The following is a 17844-nucleotide window of genomic DNA, read 5'->3' as shown; positions in this document are numbered from 1 at the left end:
TTTAATACTCACCCAAGGAAATTAAAAAAAAAAAAAGATTTTAGGGAGAGAGTAGGGATGGCAGAGAGAAACATTAGTTGGCTGCCTCCCATATGCACCCTGACTGGGGATCAAACTCACAACCTAGGTATGTGCCGTAACTGGGAATCAAACCTGCAACATTTTCATGTATGGGACGATGCTCCAACCAAGCCACTAGCCAGGGTATGTCTTTTTTCGAAAAATGTCTATTTTGATTCTCTGTGTATTTTTTAAATGATTTTTTTGCTACTAGGTTGTATGAGTTCTTTATATATTTGGGATATTAGCCTCTTCTCAGATATGTGATCTGCAAACATTTTCCTTCAGTAGGCTGACTTTTCACTTTGTTGTTTCTTTTGCTGTGCAGAAGCTTTTTAGTTGGATGCAGTCTCACTTGTTTAATTTTGTTTTTGTTGCCTTTGTATTTGGTGTCAGAAATTTCTCCAAGGGAAATAAACAAATGGCCAAAAAGCACATGAAAATAAGCTCACCATCCTCAGGAAAACACAAATCAAAACCACAATGAGAAACCACACTTACCACCTATCCTAGGATGGTCAGAAAAAAGTCAGGTAATAAGTGTTGTAAGAGTACAGGAAAAATAGAACCCTTGTACATTCTCAGTACAAAAGAAGATGATACAGCCCCTTTGGAAGACAGTCTCAGAGAGTTCCCTAAGATGGTAAACAGAGTCACTAGTGTGTTCACTCATAAGTCCATACCCAGGAGAAGTGCAAACAGACAGGCATCTACCAGAAAACATGCACATGAATGTTCACAGTAGCTTTACTTGCAATTGCAAAAAGATGTAAATAATCTGTGTCCATCAACAGATTAATGGGCAAACAAAATGTGGTCTATTCAATGAAATATTAATCAGACATGAAAAGGACATATACAACATGAATGAACCTTGAAAACATTATGCTGAAGGAAAAAAGCTATCACAAGGGGCTTGGTATTGTGTGATTTCCAGGACACAGACTGGGGAAAGGGAGGATGGGAAGTGACTGCTGTTGGTGAGTGAGGCTTCTCTTTGGGGTGATGGGATGTGGAATTAGATAGTCGTGATGATTGCATAACTCAGTGAATATACTAAAAACTACTCAATTGCACACTTTAAAAAGGTGAAATTTATGATATGTAAATTACACGTTGATGAAACTGATATAAAATGCTTACTTCCTGATTTTGATTCAGATCCTCTGCATTGATAAAGTGTCCAAAATATTTGAATTGAAACTTACCTCAAATCTTATTTCCCATCTGTCCTCCTCACACTTTTTACTGTAATCTGTTGGTTTCTGAAAGACAACATGATAATATTGAATATAATAATATATACAGTATAATATATATAATATGAATAAAACCATCTTTATGTAGTATCGCTTTTAAGGTACTTTCATATTTCATCTCCATAAAAGTTGGGTGCATGTCCTTGTTTGCATTCATTTATGTATTTCAGATTAACTGCAGGAAAATCTAATGTCCTGAGTAATCTGAATATTGCAACAGTAAAAATCCTTAAAATTATGCTAAACACATATCCACTGTAATTAGTTTAATATAAGAGAGTGGAGCTCTTACTTTTCCCTTTAAATGTTTACAATGCAGTATCACACTAAAAAAACTAAATAATCTTTATAAAACCTGTTTGATATTGGAAACACCTTTTAGAGAAACACACGGGGGGGAGGGCACAAATGTACGTGCACACTTCCAACTCCTTAAAAGAAACAGGTTGCAATGAGGGTGACATGGACAAATCTAAGTAGTATCACAATTACTATGTGAGAGAAGAGCAGTTTTTTACATTTAATCAAACATTCAATGTTTGGTTTTGTTCTATCACTAAAACGAATATTCAAAAAACTGACAAGTGGGCTGGAGTCAGGGGGAAAGGCAGAAAACTGTGCATGAATAACAATTAAAAAAGAATTAAAAAATATAGAGAGTATTTCCAAAACAAACAAAAAATTGACAAGTGAACTATAACTATAGAAATAAAAGTATCTTATCATATAACATTCATGATAAATAGCACTTATGGTAGTGTACAACATGAACCCATATCTATAATAGACTAATTATGTTTTTTAAAATATTAAAAACAGAAGCAACAAGCCATTGGACTGGGCTACTTAATGGAGCTAGGCTTCAAATATGGCTCTGAGTTTCCTGTAAGCAGGCAAAATGGGGGTAATAGTATAATGCCAAATAAAAGTCAAGTCATTTTATCTGAGAGAGAGAGTCCTTTTCTGGCAGTAAATTCTATTAAGATTTTATTACGTACATCTCTCTATTCAAACAATATTGGCTACCATATGGGCTTCCCACTAGGTTTGAAGGTACAGAAACATTAGTTGAATTTTAGAGCAATTGGTCTTTGTAGGACACCTATAAAGCATGATATAGTATATCACTTTCTCAATAAAAAAAATTTACAAATTCTCTTATCTCTCAACAGATCAGACAGGCAGAAAAATATTGAAGACTTGAGGTGTAAGATAACAGAAAATTTTAACCAGAATTTTTTCTCTAATTTAGATTTTTATAGAAAAATAGTTCACTTACTTTTTTCAGTATCTCCTCAGAATGTTCAAACATACAATATTTATGGTGTGCCATAAAATAAGAAAGTGACATTCCATCAAAATAGAGATGAACAGATAATTTCTCCCATGGATTTGCAGGTAATTCCTATTTCAGGTTAATTAAAAAAAATCATTACTATCAAAATAAAGTCTTTTTGAAGATTAAAATTTTAGTCAGCAAAAATAAAATTAGATTCCTGAAAGTTATAGTATTACCAGTTTGACTAACGACTCATTTCATAAAATTTTCTTCATGGTATTTTGGCAGGTTATGAGGTAGTATGATGTTATTTTGGTTTTTATAAAATATATTTACAGGTCAATAAGATAGAGAGTGTTATGCTAGGCTGCTTATCTACTAAAAAATAATTTACTATATATAATTTACTACACCTCATTTTTATTTAAAGTTTTTAAAAAAGATTTTACTTTTAAAATCTTTAAAAATTCTTTTTAATTAATTTTATTTAGTTATTTTTCAAGTATAGTTTTTTGTCTATTTTTCCCATCCCAGCCCCCCCCTGCCCCTTGCTCCCCACCTCCCTCCCATTTCCACCCCCCTTAGTTCTCATCCCTGTGTCCTTCCTATTTGTTCCTCCAAATCCCTCCCCCTTTTTCCCCTTAACTTCCCTTCCTTCTCCCTTCTGGTCACTGTCCCCTTGTTCTCTATTTCAGTGTCTTTGTTTTTTTTTTTTTCTGCTTGCTTGTTTGTTTTGTTGTTTAGCTTCCTGTTAAAGGTGAGATCATATGGTATTTGTCTTTCAACACCTGGCCTATTTCACTCAGCATAATGCTTTCCAGTTCCATCCATGTTGTTGCAAAAGGTAGGAGCTCCTTCTTTCTCTCTGCAGCATAGAATTCCATTGTGTATATGTACCACAATTTTTTGATCCATTCATTTACTGATGGGCACCTAGGTTGCTTCCAACTCTTGGCTATTGTAAATTGTGCTGCTATGAACATTGTGGTGCATAGGTTCTTTGATACTGATGTTTTAGGATTTTTAGGATATAATCCCAGCAGTGGAATTGCTGGGTCAAAAGGCAGGTTGATCTTTATTTTTCTGAGAAAATTCCATACTGTTTTCCATAATGGTTGTACCAGTCTGCAATCCCACCAACAGTGGACTAAGGACCCCTTTTCCCCACAACCTCTCCAACATTTGTTGTTTGTTGCTTTGTTTATGATAGCCATCCTGACTGGTGTAAAGTGGTATCTCATTGTGATTTTAATTTGCATCTCTCTGGTAGCTAATGATATTGAGCATCTCTTCATGTGTCTCTGAATGTTCTGTATGTCCTCCTTGGAGAAGTGTTTGTTGAAGTCCTTTTCCCATTTTTTAATTGGGTTGGGTGTCTTCTTAGAGTGGAGTCGTGTAAGTTCTTTGTATATTATGGAGTAACGGGCCTCGGTGCTTGAGGAGGCGGCTACTAGAGCCGGGACATTCAGCAGTGGTAGGCGACCAATGCAGGGACCAGCACGAGGACCAGCGTGAGAGTAGGTGGAGACGAAGAACATCAAGAAACTTCAAGGAGTCTGCACCACTGAACTTCACAAGGATCATACCACAGAAGTTCACACCATAAAACCAGGGTTTCAGAGCAGATCGATTTTAGAAGCAGAGACTAACAAGAAGAGTCTCAAACAATGGGAAGACAAAGAAACAATCCCCAAATGAAAGAAAAAGCAAAATCTTTAAAAATTTTTAAAAAATGATTTAGAGAGAGGAGATGGGAGAAAGAGAGAAATATCAATGTGTGGTTGCCTCTTGCACGCTCCCTACTGGGGACCTGGCCTGCAACCCAGGCATGTACCCTGACTGGGAATCGAACCAGCAGCCCTTTGGCTCAAAGGCCAGTGCTCAATCCACTGAGACACACCGTGCAGGGTACTACACCTCATTTTTAGATGATACTAGTAATTACACCAAGTAGAAGGAAAAAGAAAAGTTCAGGGGTAAAAAGATCGAAGTTTAGTTATAAATTCAAGAATGGCAGAAATGGAAGGATTAACAGCAGTCTAGAAGGGGTGGTGCTAATGGCTCTTCAGTCCCTGGACTGTGATCAGGTACTGAGCAGCACACATTCACCAGCTGACCTGTCTCATCCTCTCCCCTTAGCTCCTGAGTCCAAAGTCAGGTTTCTATTGTGTTTCTGTAATGGCCTGTCAGTAGAGCTCTTTGCTTCCATCTTTTTCTACTATTCAGTTTCTATCAGGCAGAGTGAAAACACTAGACTGTTAGGTCAGATCATGCCACTCCCTTACTCCATGTCCGCCCAACAGCAGAGCTCTTACAAGTTTTCTTCTGTGCCCACTTCTCTGTGTTGATCCTTCTGCTCCTGCCACAGACGCTCCTTGGCTGCACTGGAATAGTTTAGGTGAGCTCCTGCCTTGGAGCCCTTTGAACTATTCTCCTGGTACCCTTGCTCTCTCACCATTCTAAAGTCTTTACTTGAACATTTGTAGTGATGTCATCCCTGACCATTCTATTTAAAATGACTTTCTCCCCAGCCTCTCCTCTCCCTGTCAGACTTTGCTGCTTTATCTTTCCAGAAATTGTTACTACCTAACATACCTTATGTTTTAATTTTGTTCTGCAACTCTAAAATGGAAGCTCCATGAAGGCAGGAATTTCTGACTATTCAGTTCAATGCTGTCCCTCCAGGCCTGGGGAAAGTTTGGTGGGCAGTAGGGCTGCAGGACATACAAATCCATGGTTTCTGAGACATTGAGCAGTGTTTGGTACACAGCAGGTCCTTCACTTAAAACATAGATAAGATGCCTAGAAACTTAACTTTTCCTTTTGTTTGAGGACTTACTATACTACAGGTTGTTCTCGTATGTTAAACTAACCAGCAGAGAAAGCTGCCTCGATAAACTAAAAAATCTGAATCCCTTGCCTTACTTCTGTGATGTTCAACAGTGGCTGTGAGTAACCAGAGGGCCTCTGGATACTAACGTAAGCAACGTTAATGGCTCCTCTATGTTCTTATTCATGTGGGTCTGTGGTTCTTCTTAGGTCTTTATCACCCTATCATCACAGCTTTCACAGAGAAATACTTCCCTTACAGTTTTGTACCTTTCTACTGGAATCCTCAAATATAGCTGCAGAGTAATCTTCTTAACTCACTCACTGCTCAGAAATCTCCAATGGGGCCCCATTGACTGACCACTTTCTTAAATCCTATTCACCACTATTTTTTTCTCCCAAAACCTCTGTTTTTCTAGTCAAACAGTTATACTATTTCTTTAAAAAATATGCCATGCTCATTTGTCTCTCTGTGTCTCCTGGTGAATTCCATTTCCCTGGTCAGGAGAACTTTCCTACCTTTCCTTTAAGAACTACCTCAGTTCTCACTATCTCTAAGTCCCTATGCACTTTCTCATTTCACCAGTCATTAGGCTCTTAGCAAGTGACTTCAGAGTATACAGCTCTGAGGCTTACATCTGGCATCTAGTTGTGTCCTTGACTGGAGGTGGTCTTTGAGCACAGGGTTTTACCTGCAACTAGTATAGTGCTCCATGTTGCAGCATGCCCTGAAAACTACTACATATACTTTTAACTATTTATTTAAATCCTTACCTTAGAATATGTTTATTGATTTTAGAGCGAGGGGGAGAGGGAGAGAAGGAGGAAGGGAGAGAGGGAAAGAGAAACATCGATGAGCTGAATATCATATGTGCCCTGACCAGAGACTGAATCCGCAACTCAGGCAATGTGTCCTAACTGGGAATCAAACCCATGACCTAGGTATATGCCCTGACCAGGAATTGAACCCATAATCTTTTGTTTCATGGAATGACACTCCAACTGAGCTATCAGGCCAGGGCTACCAAATACATTTTTAAACACATCTTATTTTTTGATATTGCTCCCTGCTATCAAAATAAGTTGTTAAAGAATCTTACAAATTACTGACTTTAATGCTTATAAAAGTTCTCAGAAACCTGCTCAAGCTTGGCTTTATTTAAAATTAGCCCAGGGCCCTGGCTGGTGTGGCTCAGTAGATTGAGCACTGGCTTGCGAACTGAAAGGTCACTGGTTCGATTCCCAGTCAGGGCACATGCCTGGGTTTTGGGCCAGGTTCCTAGCTGGGGAGTACAAGAGGCAATATATACATGTATCTCTCACACACTGATGTTTCTCTCCCCCTTTTTCTCTAAAAAAAAAAAAGGTAAATAAATAAAATCTTTTAAAATAAACCTAGGAACCAAAGTGGTAACTTCTTTATATCAATAAGTAGTTTACATTAATATAGGAATATCATTCATCATAAAAATATGCCTCAAATTATGTTACCTATAATACTTTATGGCAAACAATTTAAATCAATGATATATGCTTTAAGTACAAATTACCATAACATGAATTTCCACTTCTCTTTTTGAAAGCAGTTCCTGAAGGAGTTCTATTGCATCTGGTTGCCAGATACCCCCAACCTATTTGAAAGGAATAAAGTAAGAATCATTCACACTTTCATAAAATAATTCAGGAAGCAAATGAAGATATACAAAAGTAGCCATAAACACATACCACTGGAGAACAGTACAAAATATATAAGCAATTTTCAGAGGATACCATGGGTGTACGATAGAAATTATCTTAAAAAACTAGTATTTGACTGAGCTTCCCACCATCATAACCTCTTAAAGCATTTTGTGCTTTAAAAATATAAGCCTGCATAAAAATAAAGCATGATAATACTTTTTAAAAATGCAAATGTGGTACTTGTACAATATGTATTACAATGTCTACAAAATGTGTTTATTAGGGAGCAGTGCTTGTTATGTTTCACATGCTGAGAACAAGGAACCGGGGCCTCCAGCATCCTCCAGATGGGGTGTGAAAGATGACCACACCTCTGGTGGCACTGACTGCAGGACCACCAAGAACCCTGAGCCAAACCACCTAATCCGTGGTCACAGAAACTTCGTGAAATGAAAACAAAGTTTACTGATAATTTAGATCACTGAGTCTCGGCTTCTTTGTTGTGTATGGAGCAAGAGATAATTAACATTCAGTCCTTTATCTCATTTCCAGCTTCAAATCTATTGAAATTATATTTAATGAAGAAATAACTTGTATAAGCTTATGCCTTTGCATCTATAAAAATATTAATTCTCTTCATTTATTCAGATTTTTTAATCCTTCAGTATAAGTCTGTAGTTTTCTTCATAAAGGCCCCTTAGCTGGCATAATAAATGTTTTATTATTTTTATTACATTCAAATTTCTAGAAAATTGTTAATAAACAATATTTAAAATTAATCATCTGATAATCACATCAATATTACAACTAAAATACAGAACACCCATCACTCAGAACTGTCAGAAATCAGGGTGAATGGAAGTCTGACAAGTACGGAATTAAAGAAACCACATCCACCCAAGTGTGTTGGATAAAAATCCAAGAGGGGTAAGGAGGAGTCCCACACCCAAATCAGGTCCCCCAACTCAGGGTTCCAGTGCCAGGAAAATAAGTCTCCATAACTTCTGGCTGCAAAATCAGTGGGGACTGACTCAGCGGAAGAAACTTCTGCAGTCCTAAGCAGTTCCTTTGAAAGAACCCACAAAACGACTGAATCAGACTCACTCCCTCTGGGCTTCAGCACCAGGGTAGCAGCTTAAAAGACACCAGTAGCATACAGGGAGTAAGTGAAGTGTCTGGAATAAAGGCAAGCAAAGGCCATTGTTCCTTTCCTAAACCAAACCCCAAAGGAGTCAAAGAACTGACAAGCTGGTGCCATATGAGACTCCATCAACCTAACACTGTTTGACCCACCCTAGAGATCCCCAAAGACTCAATCCCACCCAACTTACAGGCCCACCCAAGCTGCTTTTCCATAGTAGTGGCTTGTCTTGGCTCATGCTTCATAACTTCCTAAACTCTCTCAAACAAGCAACAACCAGTCTCAGTGAGTCCTCAGCCTCCATACCCCTAACTAAGGGGTCACAGGCCCTGCACTAACAGCAACCAGACTAGATTTACAGCTTGGATTTGCCTGGAAATCTCCAAGCCCAGCACAAGTAGCAGCCATCTAAGATTGCTTTATATCTCAAGCAGGATGGCCCCAGGCAAAATATAGGTGGGGCCTACACCACCCTGGAAACCCCAGGGCTTGTGCATCCAGTGGATGGCGACAGACCCTGTCGAGCACCATGGCACAGTCACAGCACAGATGATCCTCCATGGAGAACAGAGGTTGGTGGTAAGTAGTCATAGCCAGTCCTTGTAGCTGACCGGCCTAGGTAAATCCCTCCTCCCATTGACTTGCCAATAGCAATCAAGGCTCAACTACAAGAGGAGACTGTACTCAGCCTGAACATAGGGTGCACCCTGAGTACTCAGCTTGGGTGATAGGGGAGACTATGCCACTGTACTTCATTAGGCTGTGCTACCAAGAGAGGGAGTCATAGCAACTCTACCTAATACATATAAACAAACACAGGGAGGCTGCCCAAATGAGGAGACGAAGAAACATGTCCCAAATGAAAGAACAGACCAAAACTCCAGAAAAAAAATTAACAAAATGTAGATAAGCAATCTCTCAGATACAGAGCTCAAAACACTGGTTATAAGGAAGCTCAAAGAACTTAGTGAGAACCTCAACAGCATAAAAGAATATCCAGTCAGAAACAAAGGTTACACTAATTGAAATAAAAACAATTTACAGGGAAACAACAGTAGAATGGATAAAGCCAAGAATCAAACCAATGATTTGGAACATAAGAAGCAAAATCAATCAATCAGAACAAGAAGAATAGAGAACCTCCCCCAACCCAATGAGGATAACATAAGGAGACTCTGGGACAACTTCAAGAGGTCCAACATTTGCATCACAGGGGTGCCAGGAGGGAAAGAGAAAGAGTAAGGAATTGGATGGCTATCAGAAAAAATAATGAAAGAAAACTTCTCTAATTTGGAAGAAAATTAGACATAGAAGTCCAAGCAGCACAGTTACTCTCAAACATGATGGATCCAAAGAGGCCCAGATCAAGACACATCATAATTAAAATGCTAAAGCTTAATGATAAACAGAGAATGTTAAAAGCAGCAAGAGAAAAGCAGTTAGTTACCTATAGGGGAGTTCCCATAAGACTATCAGACGATTTCTCAAAAGAAACTTTCTGGCTAGAAGGGATTGGCAAGAAATATTAAAAGTCATGAAAAGCAGGTACCTACAGACAAGTTTACTCTATCTGGCAAAAAATATCATTTAGAATCAAAGGGCAGATAAAGAGCTTCTCAGATAGAAAAAGACTAAAGGAGCTCATCATCATCAATCCATTATTACACGAAATGTTAAAGGGGTTTCTTTAAGAAAAAGATAACTATGAACAATAAAATGGCAATAAATATACATCTATCAACAATTGACTCTAAGAAACTAAGCATACAAAAAGAACAAAGACTAAATCATGGATACAAAGAGCATTTTGATGATTGCCAGATGGGATGGTGGGTATGGGGAATGGTGAAGATGTGAGAAGATTAAGAAGTACAAATAGGTAGTTACAGAATAGACCTATGGACATAAAATACAGTATAGGAAATGGAGTTGCCAAAGAACCTCTGCATGACTCATGGACATGAAGTGGGGATTGCTGGGTGGAGGGGGAAAATTGGGACAACTGTAATAGCATATTATAATTCAAAAATAAAGTAATCATCCTATAGATAACTGTTTACTCACAGGTATGGTACGATAGAGCTGACAAGGAATACAAAACTGGGGTGTGTCAGGATATAGCAAAATAGGGTAGAGATGGCACTGTGGAATCTTCTCAGTGAGTCCATGATCTAAATATTGTACCTGAAACAAGATAAATGCAATTTATATTAAAATTTACTATTCAAACTAAGAGACAGAAGAAACTCCTGGGGCTTATAAAAATAGTATCTTAATAAGATATCTAAATATCAAATTGAAAAATCTTTAGAAGAAAGCAACATCATATACCCTCATCCCATAGTGTACTAACATTGCTAAAAGGTTTTTTTCACATAAACCAGAGCTTTTATAAAACAAACAAAAACCAACCAACCAAACAAATAAAAGCCCGAATAAACTGGCCGTTATTAGACTTACAAATTCCTGGAAACGAATACATTTTTTATGGTAATTTAAAATTTCTGTTTTGTTTTTTTCTCCAAGTATTTTAGAAGCACTCATTTACATTTAGTAAAGGAGAATCTCTCAACTTCTCAGTATTTCTCAGTTTCAAAAAGTTCCTTCTTTGGTTATCTTGGCAATTAGCATTTTAAAAATGAAATAGATCACAGGATTGTGAAGTACAGCATAGGGAATATAGTCACTAATATTGTAATAACTACTTATAATTGCAAAAGAACAACAACTGAAGCCCCAAGTGAGTAGAAGGAAGGAAATAATAAAAGATCAGAGCAGAGATAAATAAAAAAGAGTCTAAAAAAAACAATACAAAGGATCAATGAATCCAAGAGCTGGTTCTTTGAAAAGATAAACAAGATTGACAAACATTTAACCAGACTCATTGAGGAAAAAAGAGAAAGGATCCAATTAAATAAAATCAGAATTGGAAAAGGAGAAATGATAACTGACACCAAGGAAATACAAGGATTGTGAGAAAATATTATGAACAATTGTATGCCAACAGACTGAACAACCTAGATGAAATGGATAAATTCCTACATGCATATTATCTTCCAAAACTAAATCAGAAAAAACCAGAGAACCTGAATAGACAGACCACGACTAGTGAAAATGAAGTAGTAACAACAACAACAAAAAACCTCCCAACAAACAAAAGCCCTGGACCAGATGGCTTCATAGGTGAATTTCACCAAATGTTCTGAGAAGAACTAACACTTCTCCTTCTCAAACTGTTTTATAAAATTCAAGAGGAGGGAAGGCTCCCACACTCATTTTATGAGGCAAGCAATATCCTGACTCCAAAACCAGATAAAGACACTACAAAGAAAGAAAACTATAGGCTAATATCCCTGATGAACATAGATGCTAAAATTCTCAACAAAATACTAGCAAACTGAATATGGCAGTGCATCAAAAGTATTATACCCATAGTCAAGTGGGATTTATTTCAGAAATGCAAGGTTGCTGCAAGATTTGCAAATCAATAAATGTCATTCACCACATAAACGAAAGGATAAAAACCCTATGATCATGTCAATAGATGCATTAAAAACATTTGATAAAGTCCAACACCCATTCATGATAAAAACTCTCAGCAAAGTGGGAATACAGGGAACATACTTCAACGTAATAAAGGTCATACATAACAAACACACTGCCTGCATCACTCCTTTTTGATGCAGGACAAAAACAACAACCATTCCCTTTAAGATTGGGAACAAGACAGGGATGTCTGTTTTCACTACTCTTATTCAACATAATACTGGAAGTCCTAGCCACAGCAATCAGACAAGAAGAAGAAACAAAAAGCACCCAAATTGGAAAGGAAGAAGTAACACTGTCATTATTTGCAGATGACATGGTACTGTACATAGGCAGCCTCAAATATTCCACCAAGAAACCACTAGAACTGATAAATGATTTTAGTACAGTAGCAGGATACAAAGTTAATACCCAGAAATCAGTTGCATTTATATATGACAATAATGAACAGAAAAAGAAATTAAGAAAAACAATTGCATTTACAATTGCTTCAAAGAGAATAAAATACCTAGGAATAAACCTAACCTGTATATAGAAAATTATAAGACACTGAAGAAAAACTGAAGAAGATACAAGTAAGTGGAAGCACATACTGTGTTTCTGGAGAGGAAGAATTAATATCATTAAAATGTCCATACTACCCAAAGCAATCTATAGATTCAATGCAATTCCTATCAGGATTCCAATGATGTATTTCACAGACTAAAACAAATACTTCAAAGATTTTTATGGAGGCACAAAAGAACCTACATAGCAACAGTGATCCTGAGAAAGAACAAAGTTGGAGGAATCATGTTACTTAATGTCAAACTGTACTATAAGGCCATGGTAATCCACACAGCATGGTACTGGCATAAAAAGAGACACATAGATAAATGGAACAGAATAGAGAGCCCAGAAATAAACCCACATCTTTATAGTCAACTAATATTCAACAGAGGAAGCAAGCATATACAATGGACTAAAGATAGTTTATTTAATAAATGGTGTTGGGAAAATTGGACAGAGAGGTGCAGAAAAATGAAACTAGACCATCTTCTTATACCACACACAAGAATAAATTCAAAATAGATCAAAGACTTAAATGTTAGACCTGAAAACAAAAATCCTAGAAGAAAACACAGCAAAATCTTAGACATAGTTTGTAGCAATTTTTAATCAGCTATATCTCCCTAAGTGAGGGGAACAAAAGAAAAAAATAAACAAATGGGACTACATCAAACTAAAAAGTTTTAGCATAGCAAAGGAAATCATCAACAAAATAAAAAAGACAACCCACGAAATGGGAGAGCATATTCACCAATACATCTGGTGGAGTACTCATCTGGATGAGTACTCCCATCCTTTGGATAAGGAGTTAATATCCAATATTTATAAAAAACTCACAAGACTCAACACAAAAAAAAATCCAATTAAAAAATAGACAAAAGACCTGAATAGACACTTCTCCAAAGAGGACATTCAGATGGCTAATAGACAGAAGAAAAGTTTCTCAACATCAATAGTCATCAGAGAAATGCAAATTAAAACCACAATGAGGTGCCATCTCACACCTGTGAGAATGGCTATCATTAATAAATCAACAAACAAATGCTGGTGAGGATATGAAGAAAGGAGAACACTTTTGCACCGCTGGTGGGAATGAAGACTGGTGCAGCCACTGTGGAAAGCAGTATGGTGATATCTGAAAAAATAAAAAATGGATCTGCCTTTTGACCCAGTGATCCCACTTCTGAGAATATATCCAAAGGAACCCACAACACTAATTGACAAGAACATAAGCACCCCTATGTTCATTGCAGTGTATTTACAACTGCCAAGATATGGAAGCAGCTCAAGTGTCTATTGGTAGATGAGTGGATAAAACAACTATGAGACATTTACATGGTGGAATAGTACTTGACAATAAAAAAGAAGAAAATTTCACCCTTTGAGACAGTATAGATGGAGCTGGAGAACATTATGCTAAGCGAAATATGCCAGTCAGAGAAAGACAAATACCATATGATTTCACCCATATGTGGAATCTAATGAACAAACTGAATTAATAATTAAAACAGAGACAGACCCATAGATGGAGAGCAGATGACAGCAGTTGGGTGGCACAGAGATTACGGTGTGGAAAGATTGAGCAAAAACAAAAAAGGACTCATGCACATGAACAACAGTGTGGTGACTGTTAGAGGGAGGCGGTATAAAGGGACTGAATAGTAATGAAAAAAATACAATAAAAATTAAATTAAAAAATGAAACAGATCACAGGGATGTAAAGTACAGCATAGGTATATAGTAAATAATATTGTAATAACTTCATATAATGCCAAGCAGGTACTAGACTTATCAGTGGGAACACTTTGTACATTATATAAATATCACTATGTACTACACCTAAAATAAATATAACATTATATTTCAAGTATAACTGAAAAATTTTAAAAATGAATAGAGCTGAATAAAAAATGAGAATATTAAATGTACTTATGGTAAATACAGTTTCATGTAATGTTTATTTCTTAATGTCAATTATAGGACAAACTTTGAATGAAAAATTTATTGTACATACTTGAAATAAAAAATGACCACAGAAAATAAAAGTGATGATTAAAGTATGACAATACTTTGAAATTAATTTTAAAAAGAACAGATATAAGTATGGGAAAAAATAAAGTTCACCACCATCTTATTTATTTGAATTCCATGTATGTAAAGTTCATAAGTTATGGTAACTTAAAGTGAATTTCAGTTCACTTTTCAATTAAAGAAGGGCTGTCTAAATGATGTGAAAATGGACTCATTTATACCTAAACATATAAATCCGTAAGTATCCAAATGTTTAAATACCCCAAATTTGAAACTACTTTACTTCTATTGCAACCATTTAAAGCTTGTACAGTAGAAAAAGCTCAAGACTTAGACATTTAAGAATGAGATACTAAATTTAAATTATCCTATTAGTACAATGGAAATAACCCACAACTATGAAAGTTAGAGACAAATTATGAAACATGAATGCACGTACGTGAAAGAGCCTTAAACACCATAAGCACAATGTAATTCTTAGGTATGATCACTAAATAGATGATAAACTCCATGTAAGTAAACAAAAGGCTTTTTTCTCCCCTCCTAAAATTGAAATTTTCAAGTGCTGAATTGCTCATGAGTTAGTTGCTTTACTTAGTAAATACAGTATTAAAAATGGAGGTATTTTTATATACACATTTTTTTCCAAAGCTCTTTCTGAAGATATTTCATGAAACTCAAGAACTGTATCTCAGTATTCTGGAGGTAACCATTATCCCGATCAGGTAAATTAGCTGGACTGTAAACAGATTTGCCAAGGAAATATGTAATGTACTGGGAAACATGTTGTTTTGACTTAACATCCTGTATACAAACAGGGCTTTCAATGATAAAGAAGTGATACCAGACTTCTGGCCAAGATGAACGTGTAGGTGGAAACGTACCTCCTTGCACAACCAAACTTAAAGACAACAAAGTTTTAGTAACAAAAACACAGCCAAAACACAGAAAATTGAACTGTACAGAAGTCCAACAATAACGAACCATTCAGCCAGACCAGTAAGAGGGCCAGAGTTAGCGGCGGAGCGGGGTTGAGCAGGAAAGATCGGCTGGACCGACCCATGAATGTAGGCAGCGGTTGGCGGATCCCAGGCATAGGGTGGCAACAGTGGACCCAGTGAGGGCCCAAGGCGGTGGCTGACCACAGTCACACAGTGGCACGCAGATAAACTAAGTGAAGGAGTGAGCAGTGAGACAGACCCTCAGGCTAGGGCCCCAGTGATGGGAATTAGATCCTGAAAGCATCAATTGGAAAGACTTTCAGGGTCGAGGTGCCGGGAGAGGCTCCCAGGCTCACAGAGAGTTTGTTGGAGAGACCCACAGGGTCCTGGAGGGTGCACAGGCCCACACACCTGGGAGCTGGCACCAGGGGGCCAGGTTTGCTTTCGGGAAGCGGCAGAGAGGACTGAAATCTGAGAGCAGAACAAATGCCATTGCCCCTCTCTAACCCCACCCCCACATATAGCATCACAACCCAGCAACTGGGTTGCCCCGCCCTGGTGAACACCTAAGGCTCTACCCCTTATATGTAACGGGCGCAAACAGACCAAAACATTATGGCTCAAGAACAGTTCAAAGCCCCAGAGCAAATAATTCTAAGCCATAAAGAGATAGCCAACGAATCAGATGCACAGTTCAAAACACTAGTGATCAGGATGCTCACAGAACTGGTTGATTTTAGTCACAAATTAGAGGAACATATGAAGGCTAAACTAATTGAAATGAAGGGAAATGCACAGGAAACCAATAGCGATGGAAAGGAAACTGGGACTCAAATCAAGAGAGTGGACCAGAAGAAAGAAAAAAATGACCTAACAGAAAAATATGAAGAAACAAGAATTCAAAAAAATGAGGAGAGGCTTAGGAACTTCCAGGACATCTTTAAACGTTCCAACATCCAAATTATAGGGGTACCAGAAGGGGGAAGAGCAACAAGTGGAAAACTTATTTGAACAAATAATAAAGGAGAACTCCCACAATCTGGCAAAGGAAATAGACTTCCAGGAAATCCAGGAAGCTCAGAGAGTCGCAAAGAAGTTGGACCCAAGGAGGAACACACCAAGGCACATCATCATTACATTAGCCAAGATTCAAATGAAGGAGAGAATCCTAGAAGCAGCAAGAGCTAAGGGGACAGTCACCTACAAAGGAGTTCCCATCAGACTGTCAGCTGATTTCTCAAAAGAGACCTTACAGGCAAGAAGGGGCTGGAAAGAAGTATTCCAAGTCATGAAATTCAAAGACCTACATCCAAGATTGCTCTATCCAGCAAAGCTTTCATTTAGAATGGAAGGGCAGATAAAGTGCTTCTCAGATAAGGTCAAATTCAAGGAGTTCATCATCACTAAGCCCTTATTACATGAAATGTTAAAGGGACTTACCTAAAAAAAAGAAGATACAAAATATGAACAGTGAAAGGACAGCAGACTCACAGTTACTAACAACCACACCTAAAACAAAAGCAAACTAAGAGGACAGCTAGATCAAGAGTGAAACCACAGAAATGGAGATCACATGGAGGGTTAGCAACAGGAGAGTTGGAGGCGGAAAAGGTGGGTGAAGGTACAGAGAATAAGCAGCATAGATGGTAGGCAGAAAATAGGGGGAGGGCAAGAATAGTATAGAAAATATAGAATCCAAAGAACTTGTGACACATGGACATGAACGAAAGGGGGGGAATGGTAGGGAAGGGGTGTGCAGGGTGGAGGGGAATGAAGGGGGGGAAGAGGACAACTGTAATGGCATAATCAATAAAATACATTTTAAAAAAATAAGTGATACCATTAAAGTACTAGTGTCCAAATTCTACCTGGATGTATTTTTTTTGGTTGCTCAAGTTTATAAATATACTCAAAAATAAAAACAAAAATTCTTATTACAAACAAACATGTAATACATCTATTGGTCTTCCGATAGGACTGAACTCATTAAAAGACATATTAATCAAACTTTCATGTATTTATGTTCAAAAGACCACTTAATGTTATAGCATTTAGTCTTAAAATAGTCACAGAAGAATGTCCGACTTACCCTGATAGTGCCACCAATGACTTCGATTACCTTGCCTCTATACCACATAGTGTCTGATCCTCTCACTGCACAGGCTTCTCCCTTTTTCCAGAAATAAGGCTCCAAAAGACCAAGGCATTTTAAATTACTTTGAATTTCATTCATCATTTTTATTAGCTCAAATTCTGAAGAAGTTATTAAAAACAGAAAGTATTTAGGAAAAGTTTCCTACTGCTTTCAAATGAAGTCATCATTAACCTTTAATAACTTTATCACTTAGATAATATTATAAAGAATTAAAAATCGGTCCCTACATTATACAGCTTTAATAAAAATCCAATTATTATAGCTTTTATGTTTCAAAATGTACAACATAGCAACAGCATGTAAATAATTATTTTGATCTTTAGTTATAAATGCAATCATTCTTTTGGAAGTCTAAGAATCACAAAAACTTTAAT

At 37.2% G+C, this 17844-nt stretch overlaps 1 protein-coding gene across 1 annotated transcript in view; it reads right to left on the bottom strand.

Moving 5' to 3' along the window:
- RNF17 (ring finger protein 17) overlaps positions 1–17844 on the bottom strand; it is a 163111-nt gene that overhangs the window by 18235 nt on the left and 127032 nt on the right. The window contains exons 27-31 of the mRNA XM_053657917.1: positions 17405–17568; positions 10313–10432; positions 6978–7058; positions 2599–2724; positions 1269–1325 (exon numbers count right to left, since the gene is read on the bottom strand). Of these exons, the coding sequence (XP_053513892.1) occupies positions 1269–1325; positions 2599–2724; positions 6978–7058; positions 10313–10432; positions 17405–17568 (548 nt within the window). The remainder of the gene's footprint in view (positions 1–1268; positions 1326–2598; positions 2725–6977; positions 7059–10312; positions 10433–17404; positions 17569–17844) is intronic.

This window comes from Artibeus jamaicensis, unplaced genomic scaffold (genome assembly GCF_021234435.1).
Source record: "Artibeus jamaicensis isolate MK-2021 breed Jamaican fruit bat unplaced genomic scaffold, CSHL_Jam_final contig_2002, whole genome shotgun sequence".
Taxonomy (NCBI): Eukaryota; Metazoa; Chordata; class Mammalia; order Chiroptera; family Phyllostomidae; genus Artibeus; species Artibeus jamaicensis.
Note: the sequence above shows the minus strand (reverse complement) of the source record. Positions and strands in the feature narration are given on the sequence as shown.